Source organism: Bufo bufo, chromosome 4, assembly GCF_905171765.1.
Source record: "Bufo bufo chromosome 4, aBufBuf1.1, whole genome shotgun sequence".
NCBI classification, from domain to species: Eukaryota; Metazoa; Chordata; class Amphibia; order Anura; family Bufonidae; genus Bufo; species Bufo bufo.
In genome coordinates, this window is record NC_053392.1 from 130402377 (window position 1) to 130415065 (window position 12689).

A 12689-nucleotide genomic window follows, 5' to 3' on the forward strand; every position below is an offset into this window, starting at 1 on the left:
ATCCTATTGACCTGGAGAATGGAAGTAACAGTTTCACGGCATAGGAAACACTGTAAAAAACAAAACCCATAAAACTGTAGAGGAATTGTGTTTTTTTTTATATAATTCCTCGGCATTTGGATTTTTTTTTTACAGCTTCCCACTACATTGTATGCAACCGTAAATGGTGCCATTAGAAAGTACAACTTGCCCAACAACATATGGCTAGGTGAATGGAAAAATAAAAAAAAGTATGGCTTTGGGAAGGCTGGGAGTAAAAAGTGAAAATGAAAAAAATAATGGAAAATTGCCGGGTTATTGAAGGATTAACAAATATCCCCACTTTGTGTAATGTGGTTAGCAGATGATTATCCCAGATGCAGCACTGTGAGGTTTCCCCTTTTTTATAGTGGGTTGTCAAGAAAGTGCCGCCCCCAAATGGCAAACGTATATTCTATATCTACAACCGCATATCAGCACTGTAAAACTTCACATGTCCACTGCTGCCTGCCCAGCAACATCCGCCAGTAACAAATATGGCTGCCGGATGACGTAGGAATCCTGCGTCCGCTCGCTTCAATGTACCGCACACCCACGTGGTACGCTCCATCAGGGACCTACCTTACCATGATCGAATAGATCGGCAATCCTCTCCAGGGCTGCACACCGAGCGTCCAAGAGACCGCTGTAAACACAAAGCTGCGGCCGATCCCCCGGCAGGCTTACCACAGCTGCAGTCACGTGATACACCCCTTCACGCCCGTGCACGTTCCCGTTATATGCTGGGTGAGCGGCGCTGGGGCTGCAGGTTAACCCTTGCAGGGCCACCCACAGTGAAGCCCCATAGGCAGTAGTGTAGTATGGTGCCAGCCATTTAACTGCATGTGGTCAGTAGTTCTAATACACTCTAATTCTAGTTCTAGTTTTTACAGTGGGAATACGTGAGGACACACAGAGCTCATTTCCTGTGTTCTATCTCTCTGCTGTGTATGTTATGTTAATGTTCTAATGTGTTTTATTGTACCTTTTAGTAAATTAACGAGCAATATGTCCGGGGTAAAAAGAACTATGGAAGATAAGGATCCTGACTATGACGACATATCAATGGTGCGGCAGAATAAGCGGCACAAGGCGATTGAGACCTCCGGTACGTGGCACCGTTCATTATTGTAGTGAGAAATCCATTTGTGTTACATTCAGGCGTTCCTGTCAAAGTGGAAATCCAGCCGAACCGATCCTCGTAGGTGAGTGGTGGGACCTGCACATATATACAGATAACGTCACACTCCATTGACTTCCATCAAGGTTTCTGTGGTTGGTGATGCATGCTCCGTCTTTGCAGCCACACCCCAGTGACACTAGTCCATCACGGAAATCCTGAAAGGACCACCGAATGGCGTACCAGATGCAGATTTGAACATGGCCTTTCCTGAAAATGTGGCGCTATGTTCTAAGTAAAGGGCCATTTATAACAATAACGCCTCATTTCCGTGTCCGAAAAATCTGTCCATGTTTCATCCGTGAAAGATCCATGTTTTGTCCGTGTGTCCATTTTTTGCCCTCCGTGTGTCGTCTGTATTCAACGGACACTGCTCAGCTGAAAATTACATTTCCAGACCATCTAAAAGTGGTCAGTGAAAAACGGAAGTGTGAACGAGGCCTTAGAGTACATTCACACAACCCTATGTATTTTGAGGTCAGCAAAATACGGATGACGTCTATGTTTTTATTTGCATACCCATTGACTTCAGTGAGTCCACGGTCCGCATTTTGTGAACATATCCTGCGGACATAAGGGTGTGGAAAGCACATGTTTTTTTTTCTGTGAGCTTTCCGCATCCATATGTCCATTCCACAAAAGGATAGAATATGTCCTATACTTGGCTGCCAAATGCGGACCATAGACCTATCGAAGTCAATGGGTCTGCAAAGAAAAAACCATAAGCAATACGGATGTTTTCCATATTTTGTGGATCTGCATTTTGCAGACGTAAAATACATACGGGCGTGTGCTTTAGGATTAAGATCTTATGCACGCGACTGTATCTGTTATGTAGTCGGTAGTGTTGAGCAAACTTGTGTTTTAAGTTCGGCGTCTAAAGTTCGGGTTATCGAAGAATCGCGTTATGGATTCCGCTACCACGGACCATAACGGAATTTAGAATCCATAACGCGATTCTTTGATAACCCGAACTTTAGACGCCGAACTTAAAACACAAGTTCGCTCAACACTAGTAGTCGGCACTAGGGCTGAAACGATTACTCGATTGAATCGAGTAATTAGACACAAAAAAATCCTCGATGCAAATTTTTTGCATCGAGGAGTCGTTTGTGTCATGGGACCACGGAGCGGGAGTGAAGCACTTGCTATTACTCACCGCTCCGTGGTCACCCACACCGCGGTGCACTGTATCCTGACACATAGTGTGCATGTAAGTGCGCACTATGACCCGACGCTGTGTGACATCAGGAGAATATGGAGGAGCTGTGGAGCGGCGCCCCTACAGGAAAGGTAAGTACTGGTGCTGGGGACATGGCTAGGAGGGGGAGATGGTGGCACTGGGGGTCAGCTGGTTGCAAGCTGGTGGCACTGTGGGGGGCAAGCTGGTGGCACTGTGGGAAGCCTGATGGCACTAGGGAGGCAGATGATGGCAGTGGGGATGGCTGATGGCACTGGGGGGGAAGCTGATGGCTCTGGGGGGAGCCTGATGGCACTGGGGGGGGGGCAGCTGGTGGCACTGGGGAGGAAGCTGATGGCACTGGGGAGAAAAAGCTGATGGCACTGGGGGGGGGGGCAGCTGGTGGCACTGGGGGGGGGGGGGGGCAAGCTGGTGGCACTGGGGGAGCAGCTGGTGGGAGCCTGATGGCACTGGGTGGGTGCCTGATGGCACTGGGGGGGGCAGCTGGTGGCACTGGGGGGTGGTTGATGGCACTGGGGGATGGCTGGTGGCACTGAGGGGCAGCTGGTGGACCTGGGGGGCAAGCTGGTGGCACTGGGGAGGAAGCTGATGGCTCTGGGGGGAGCCTGATGGCACTGGGGGGGGGGGGGGGGGGGGGAGCTGATGGCACGGGGGGGGGGAGCTGGTGGCACTGGGGAGGAAGCTGATGGCACTGGGGAGAAAAAGCTGATGGCACTGGGGGGAAAGCTGATGGCACTGGGGGGGGGGGGCAGCTGGTGGCACTGGGGGGGCAAGCTGGTTGCACTGGGGGAGCAGCTGGTGGGAGCCTGGCACTGGGTGGGTGCCTGATGGCACTGGGGGGGCAGCTGGTGGCACTGGGGGGTGGTTGATGGCACTAGGGGGACGGCTGGTGGCACTAGGGGGATGGCTGGTGGCACTGGGGGGCAGCTGGTGGCACTGGGGGGCAAGCTGGTGGCACTGGGGAGGAAGCTGATGGCACTGGGGGACAGATGATGGCACTGGGGAGGAAGTTGATGGCACTGGGGAGGAAGTTGATGGCACTGGGGGGGGGGCTGATGAGTTTTTATAAAGAAACACTTTCTTTTAATTAGTTTTTTGTTATTAGAGTACTAGATTAATAGTTGGATTAATCGATAGAATACTCCTTTACAAAAATAGTCGATAGCTGCAGCCCTAGTCCGCACATTGCGGATCTGCCAAATACGGACGCGGTCTGTGTTGCATCCCCATTTTTTGCAAACCCATTGACTTTGTGGTCCGCATTTTGCTGCCAGGTATAGGACATGCTCTATCTTTAGCGGAACAGACATATGAATGCGGAAAGCACAAGGGTTATCCGAGAAAAGATAGACCATGTCCACAAACTGCAAAGACGAAAACAATGGGTCCGCAAATAAAATGTGGATGGCACACGGACTGCAAAACGCATATGGTCATGTGCATGAGGCCTAATGGTGTGATCAGAAGGTTGGGTCAGATTTCCAGCCACGAGGGCTGAGTACTCCATAGTGATGATCAGAAATCCAACTGCAGCAATGTGATGATCTTACCGATCTCTCTACGGGGGGCCGTACACCTTAGATAGCTGTCAGCCAAACTTGCAACCACCCTATACACATACGCCTGGCTTTTACCAAGTGTGCATGTGTTCTCAAAGGTGCTGCCAGCTATTTATGTCCGTGTTCAGCTCTGAACCTGGAAAACCCCTTTAAGTTTGCTGTCCCCTAAAATTCCTAAGTCCTCTTTTCAGTGTTTATTCTGTTTTATTCTGGTTAGAACAAGTTATTCCCAAACTCTTGTATAGGGGATAACTGTCAGATCAGTGGTGTCCAACTGCTGGGACCCCCACAATCATGAAAACAGGGGTTTGATGTCCCCCGGTTTGAATGGAGCTATAGTCAAGCATGCACACCACTGCTCCATTCAATGTCGGCGGGACTGCTGGAGATAGCGGAGTTGTCTCCGTCAGTCCCATAGAAATGAATAGAGGGTCAGTGTGCATGCTTGAGCATTGCTCCATTCAGATGGGGGCATGGGAGCCCCATTCTCTGATAGGTGGGGGTCCCAGGTGTCCAACCCTACTGATCTAACCATTATATCAAAAATAAAGATGGGCACTCTAATATCCGGAACCAACAGGTAGTGTAATCAAACTGTTTATTCAGGATAAAATCAATGGCATAAAAAGCAATTTGTAGAAATCCAGAAAAAGGCTAACACAGCCAAAAAGGCTGACACAGCCGAAACGTTGCACCCGGAATAAATTCCACCTTTTGCACCTTCTTTGGACGTGCTGTCTCCATTTTTTTATTTTTCTGGATTTCTACAAATTGCTTTACTAGGGGCTTTTTACCACCCCTCCTGGAGACGAGCACCCGACACATCACCACTTAGGAGTGCTGTCCACCCACATTTTTGCTATGGCATAAAAAGCATCAGTTTCATAAAACAAAACGATAAATCCAATGTCTAAAATCGGCCTAAATATACTATAAAATAAATAGCAATATCTAATATAAATTATATATAATAGCCGCTGAATGGTTGCGGAGTAGGTAGAGCTGGTGTTGGACTATCTGTCCAAGTCCAACCTATCTACAGATATAGGCGAGCTCCTGATGTAATAGTTGAATAAAACAAGATAGCAATCAATAAACACCTATTAGTAATAGTTATAATCTCCAAATGTTAAAGTGTTTCACATACACTAATCATGTGAAAATATAATAATCCCAGTGAAATATAATCCAGAAAAAATCCAAGGATAAAAAGAAAAAAAGAGAAAAGGGATTGTGATCAATCAGTATCTGTGCAAAAAATCCATTAAAGGTATATTGTGTTCTTGTGCTTAAAATCAATAGTGATCAGTCAATAGTTAAAATTGATGTACTGCCCGTTATTCAACGGGAGCTCTATAGTGACAATTCCGCAACTGTAGCCAGTTCCTCCATTATCCTCTCTCCAGCAGATAGGGAATAACTTATTCTAGAAGGAATACATATTAGATTAACCTCAACCAAACCTGCCGAGTTCATTGCGCCCAGCAGACCAGCTAATGTATATGGGGGTGTCCTGACTGTCCCCTTGTAGAGAGCTTTAAGTGGGCCACAGCACTAAACCAACTCTGCGGCCCCCTTCATTCTCAGGTCAATGAGGGGTCACACCCCCGTCATTCAGAAAGTGATGACCTATCCTAGCTGTGGGTGAAGTGAATAACATTGATTATCTCATGACCATGGCGCCTGTCAAGTGGTGGGGTGTATCAGGCAGTGACTGCACTGTCTGGAGGATGGAAATATGAGCAAGTGTAAGGATCTGAGCAACTTTGACAGGGCTGACATTGTGATGGCTCTACGACTGGGTCAGAGTGTCTCCAAAACTGTTCCCAGTATGTAGTTGAAGCACATAGAGCAGGGGTGCACAGCCCGCGGGCCACATACAGCCCCAACAGCCATGTTTGCGCCCCCCGTTCGTCCGCAGCGCCGCACGATGGATCATTACAGCTCCGGTCCCCATCCGCCCGCAGCGCCACACAGTGGATCATTACAGCTCTGGTCCCCATCCGCCCACAGCTCCGCAGGATAGATCATTACAGCCCCGTCCGCCCGCAGCACCGCACGATGGATCATTACAGCTCCTGCTAGACTCAAATCTGTGGCAGGCTTCAATACTATGGGGCTGAGCTGCAGTACTATGTACGGCGCTGTGCTTTGTGAGCTGCTGGGAGTCCACGGTCGGCGGTGGTGTCCTGAGGATAGGTCATCATTATCATTTCCTGGATAACCCTTTTATTGGCGCCTATGATAGGGATCAGAGCACACAGTGCATTGCAGTTTGCGGTGTAGCCTATGCTGATTCCATATCGTGCCATTGGTAATACCCCTCTAATTAATGTAACAGTGTATACTGTGACTAACGAGAAGAATTCAGTTGTATTACATGTAGGAATTGATTGAAGATTTGTCACATTTTTAGTTCAGTGTCTTTAGGTAAAAAGATAATGAGGGGTCCAGATAATAAATTAGGTTTCTGTACAATTCTGTAAGAAGACTTCTTATTTCTGTGTTCCAGCTCGTGATGCTGCCATCTCCAAGATAGAGTCCATTGTGAAAGAGCAGTTTGCTATTGAGCTGAAGAACAAGGAGCATGAGATTGAAATCATCGATCAGGTGGGTTGTGGCCTCGTCATAGGCGGACACTTATTACAGCATCAGTGCATTGGAGGGGTTTCTTTATTTGCATCAACATCCTTTAACCACCTCAGCCCCCAGTGCTTAAACACCCTGAAAGACCAGGCCACTTTTTACACTTCTGACCTACACTACTTTCACCGTTTATTGCTCGGTCATGCAACTTACCACCCAAATGAATTTTACCTCCTTTTCTTCTCACTAATAGAGCTTTCATTTGGTGGTATTTCATTGCTGCTGACATTTTTACTTTTTTTGTTATTAATCGAAATTTAACGATTTTTTTGCAAAAAAATGAAATTTTTCACTTTCAGTTGTAAAATTTTGCAAAAAAAACGAGATCCATATAGAAATTTTGCTCTAAATTTATAGTTCTACATGTCTTTGATAAAAAAAAAATGTTTGGGTAAAAAAAAAATGGTTTGGGTAAAAGTTATAGCGTTTACAAACTATGGTACAAAAATGTGAATTTCCGCTTTTTGAAGCAGCTCTGACTTTCTGAGCACCTGTCATGTTTCCTGAGGTTCTACAATGCCCAGACAGTAGAAAACCCCCACAAATGACCCCATTTCGGAAAGTACACACCCTAAGGTATTCGCTGATGGGCATAGTGAGTTCATAGAACTTTTTATTTTTTGTCACAAGTTAGCGGAAAATTATGATTTTTTTTTTTTTTTTCTTACAAAGTCTCATATTCCACTAACTTGTGACAAAAAATAAAAACTTCCATGAACTCACTATGCCCATCACGAAATACCTTGGGGTCTCTTCTTTCCAAAATGGGGTCACTTGTGGGGTAGTTATACTGCCCTGGCATTCTAGGGGCCCAAATGTGTGGTAAGGAGTTTGAAATCAAATTCTGTAAAAAATGACCTGTGAAATCCGAAAGGTGCTCTTTGGAATATGGGCCCCTTTGCCCACCTAGGCTGCAAAAAAAGTGTCACACATCTGGTATCTCCGTACTCAGGAGAAGGTGGGGAATGTGTTTTGGGGTGTCATTTTACATATACCCATGCTGGGTGAGAGAAATATCTTGGCAAAAGACAACTTTTCCCATTTTTTTATACAAAGTTGGCATTTGACCAAGATATTTATCTCACCCAGCATGGGTATATGTAAAAAGACACCCCAAAACACATTCCTCAACTTCTCCTGAATACAGAGATACCAGATGTGTGACACTTTTTTGCAGCCTAGATGGGCAAAGGGGCCCATATTCCAAAGAGCACCTTTCGGATTTCACTCGTCATTTTTTACAGAATTTGATTTCAAACTCCTTACCACACATTTGGGCCCCTAGAATGCCAGGGCAGTATACCTACCCCACAAGTGACCCCATTTTGGAAAGAAGACACCCCAAGGTATTCCGTGAGGGGCATGGCGAGTTCCTAGAATTTTTTATTTTTTGTCGCAAGTTAGTGGAAAATGATGATTTTTTTTTTTTTTTTTTTCATACAAAGTCTCATTTTCCACTAACTTGTGACAAAAAATAAAAACTTCCATGAACTCACTATGTCCATCAGCGAATACCTTGGGGTCTCTTCTTTCCAAAATGGGGTCACTTGTGGGGTAGTTATACTGCCCTGGCATTCTAGGGGCCCAAATGTGTGGTAAGGAGTTTGAAATCAAATTCTGTAAAAAATGACGAGTGAAATCCGAAAGGTGCTCTTTGGAATATGGGCCCCTTTGCCCACCTAGGCTGCAAAAAAGTGTCACACATCTGGTATCTCCGTATTCAGTAGAAGTTGGGGAATGTGTTTTGGGGTGTCATTTTACATATACCCATGCTGGGTGAGATAAATATCTTGGTCAAATGCCAACTTTGTATAAAAAAATGGGAAAAGTTGTCTTTTGCCAAGATATTTCTCTCACCCAGCATGGGTATATGTAAAATGACACCCCAAAACACATTCCCCAACTTCTCCTGAGTACGGAGATACCAGATGTGTGACACTTTTTTGCAGCCTAGGTGGGCAAAGGGGCCCATATTCCAAAGAGCACCTTTCGGATTTCACTCCTCATTTTTTACAGAATTTGATTTCAAACTCCTTACCACACATTTGGGCCCCTAGAATGCCAGGGCAGTATAACTACCCCACAAGTGACCCCATTTTGGAAAGAAGAGACCCCAAGGTATTCGCTGATGGGCATAGTGAGTTCATGGAAGTTTTTATTTTTTGTCACAAGTTAGTGGAATATGAGACTTTGTATGAAAAAAAAATCATCATTTTCCACTAACTTGTGACAAAAAATAAAAAATTCTAGGAACTCTCCATGCCCCTCACGGAATACCTTGGGGTGTCTTCTTTCCAAAATGGGGTCACTTGTGGGGTAGTTATACTGCCCTGGCATTTTCCAGGGGCCCTAATGTGTGGTAAGTAGGTAAATGACCAGTGAAATCCGAAAGGTGCTCTTTGGAATGTGGGCCCCTTTGCCCACCTAGGCTGCAAAAAAGTGTCACACATGTGGTATCGCCGTATTCAGGAGAAGTTGGGGAATGTGTTTTGGGGTGTCTTTTTACATATACCCATGCTGGGTGAGGGAAATATCTTGGCAAAAGACAACTTTTCCCATTTTTTTATACAAAGTTGGCATTTGACCAAGATATTTATCTCACCCAGCATGGGTAAATGTAAAATGACACCCCAAAACATATTCCCCAACTTCTGCTGAATACGGAGATACCAGATGTGTGACACTTTTTTGCAGCCTAGGTGGGCAAAGGGGCCCAAATTCCTTTTAGGAGGGCATTTTTAGACATTTGGATACCAGACTTCTTCTCACGCTTTGGGGCCCCTAGAATGCCAGGGCAGTATAAATACCCCACATGTGACCCCATTTTGGAAAGAAGACACCCCAAGGTATTCAATGAGGGGCATGGCGAGTTCATAGAAATTTTTTTTTTTTTGGCACAAGTTAGCGGAAATTGATATTTTTTATTTTTTTCTCACAAAGTCTCCCGTTCCGCTAACTTGGGACAAAAATTTCAATCTTTCATGGACTCAATATGCCCCTCACGGAATACCTGGGGGTGTCTTCTTTCCGAAATGGGGTCACATGTGGGGTATTTATACTGCCCTGGCATTCTAGGGGCCCTAAAGCGTGAGAAGAAGTCTGGAATATAAATGTCTAAAAAATTTTACGCATTTGGATTCCGTGAGGGGTATGGTGAGTTCATGTGAGATTTTATTTTTTGTCACAAGTTAGTGGAATATGAGACTTTGTAAGAAAAAAAAAAAATAATTCCGCTAACTTGGGCCAAAAAAATGTCTGAATGGAGCCTTACAGGGGGGTGATCAATGACAGGGGGGTGATCAATGACAGGGGGGTGATCAATGACAGGGGGGTGATCAATGACAGGGGGGGTGATCAATGACAGGGGGGGTGATCAATGACAGGGGGGGTGATCAATGACAGGGGGGGTGATCAATGACAGGGGGGTGATCAATGACAGGGGGGTGATCAATGACAGGGGGGTGATCAGGGAGTCTATATGGGGTGATCACCACAGTCATTGATCACGCCCCTGTAAGGCTTCATTCAGACGTCCGTATGCGTTTTGCGGATCCGATCCATCTATCAGTGGATCCGTAAAATCATGCGGACGTCTGAATGGAGCTTTACAGGGGGGTGATCAATGACAGGGGGGTAATCAATGACAGGGGGGTGATCAGGGAGTCTATATGGGGTGATCACCACAGTCATTGATCATGCCCCTGTAAGGCTTCATTCAGACGTCCGGATGCGTTTTGCGGATCCGATCCATCTATCAGTGGATCCGTAAAATCATGCGGACGTCTGAATGGAGCTTTACAGGGGGGTGATCAATGACAGGGGGGTAATCAATGACAGGGGGGTGATCAGGGAGTCTATATGGGGTGATCACCACAGTCATTGATCATGCCCCTGTAAGGCTTCATTCAGACGTCCGGATGCGTTTTGCGGATCCGATCCATCTATCAGTGGATCCGTAAAATCATGCGGACGTCTGAATGGAGCTTTACAGGGGGGTGATCAATGACAGGGGGGTAATCAATGACAGGGGGGTGATCAGGGAGTCTATATGGGGTGATCACCACAGTCATTGATCATGCCCCTGTAAGGCTTCATTCAGACGTCCGGATGCGTTTTGCGGATCCGATCCATCTATCAGTGGATCCGTAAAAATCATGCGGACGTCTGAATGGAGCTTTACAGGGGGGTGATCAATGACAGGGGGGTAATCAATGACAGGGGGGTGATCAGGGAGTCTATATGGGGTGATCACCACAGTCATTGATCATGCCCCTGTAAGGCTTCATTCAGACGTCCGGATGCGTTTTGCGGATCCGATCCATCTATCAGTGGATCCGTAAAAATCATGCGGACGTCTGAATGGAGCTTTACAGGGGGGTGATCAATGACAGGGGGGTAATCAATGACAGGGGGGTGATCAGGGAGTCTATATGGGGTGATCACCACAGTCATTGATCATGCCCCTGTAAGGCTTCATTCAGACGTCCGGATGCGTTTTGCGGATCCGATCCATCTATCAGTGCATCCGTAAAAATCATGCGGACATCTGAATGGAGCTTTACAGGGGGTGATCAGGGAGTCTATATGGGGTGATCACCACAGTCATTGATCATGCCCCTGTAAGGCTTCATTCAGACGTCCGGATGCGTTTTGCGGATCCGATCCATCTATCAGTGGATCCGTAAAAATCATGCGGACGTCTGAATGGAGCTTTACAGGGGGTTGATCAATGACAGGGGGGTGATCAATGACAGGGGGGTGATCAGGGAGTCTATATGGGGTGATCACCACAGTCATTGATCACGCCCCTGTAAGGCTTCATTCAGACGTCCGGATGCGTTTTGCGGATCCGATCCATCTATCAGTGCATCCGTAAAAATCATGCGGACGTCTGAATGGAGCTTTACAGGGGGTTGATCAATGACAGGGGGGTAATCAATGACAGGGGGGGTAATCAATGAAAGGGGGGTGATCAGGGAGTCTATATGGGGTGATCAGGGGTGATCAGGGGCTAATAAGGGGTTAATAAGTGACGGGGGGGGGGGGGTGTAGTGTAGTGTAGTGGTGCTTGGTGCTACTTTACGGAGCTACCTGTGTCCTCTGGTGGTCGATCCAAACAAATGGGACCACCAGAGGACCAGGTAGCAGGTATATTAGACGCTGTTATCAAAACAGCGTCTAATATACCTGTTAGGGGTTAAAAAAAACACATCTCCAGCCTGCCAGCGAACGATCGCCGCTGGCAGGCTGGAGATCAACTCTCTTACCTTCCGTTCCTGTGAGCGCGCGCGCCTGTGTGCGCGCGTTCACAGGAAATCCCGGCTCACGCGAGATGACGCGTATATGCGTGACTGTGCGCAGCGCTGCCACCTCCGGAACGCGGTCCGGAGGTGGTTAAAATAATCATTTATGAAGATACCTGTAATTCTGTAATGTGTTTCTTATACCTTTTATTGCTCCTATCTTCTGTTCTGGGCTGTGGTCACATGACCCTGTGCATGCAGCTCTTTCTTATTTATCTGTGATGTTAAGTCCATGGTAGTGTCAGTGATAGGGGCGTGTCTATGTAACGAGCTGGTGGGAGGAGCTATAAACTAGCTGGGTGTTGTTAGGGGCAGTGATAGGGGAGTGTCTATGTAACGAGCTGGTGGGAGGAGCTATAAACTAGCTGGGTGTTAGGGGCAGTGATAGGGGAGTGTCTATGTAAATAGATGGGTGGGAGGAGCTATAAACTAGCTGGGTGTTAGGGGCAGTGATAGGGGAGTGTCTATGTAAATAGATGGTTGGGAGGAGCTATAAACTAGCTGGGTGTTGTTAGGGGCAGTGATAGGGGAGTATAAGAAAAAAGAGAGGCTGAGCACTCTCCACCTGGACCAGACAGATACAGACACAATGGGTAGTGGTGACAATATTTATTACACCTAATACAGATTCAACAATTAAAATATGAGATACTAAAACAATGACGACTAACAGATAATAGAACCATAAATAGCACTCTGATTGGAAACAATTTAGAATAAGAAGGGCATATTAAATATATAAACATGCAGTAAAATTACATCAGGTGATATAAAAAAGGGAA

The 12689-nt window shown here is 46.4% G+C and overlaps 1 protein-coding gene across 3 annotated transcripts in view; it reads left to right on the plus strand.

The window, feature by feature from the left end:
* Window positions 1-577: 577 nt before the first annotated feature.
* The window catches only part of YEATS2 (YEATS domain containing 2), a 106021-nt gene continuing 93909 nt past the window's right edge, over window positions 578-12689 (plus strand). For 2 of the 3 annotated variants that reach the window (XM_040427885.1, XM_040427887.1), the window contains exons 1-3: window positions 579-765; window positions 1011-1126; window positions 6471-6568. In XM_040427885.1, the coding sequence (XP_040283819.1) occupies window positions 1027-1126; window positions 6471-6568 (198 nt within the window). In that variant the 5' untranslated portion in view covers window positions 579-765; window positions 1011-1026. Of the gene's footprint in view, window positions 766-1010; window positions 1127-6470; window positions 6569-12689 lie in introns of all 3 variants that reach the window. The other variant, XM_040427888.1, reaches the window with a different exon arrangement.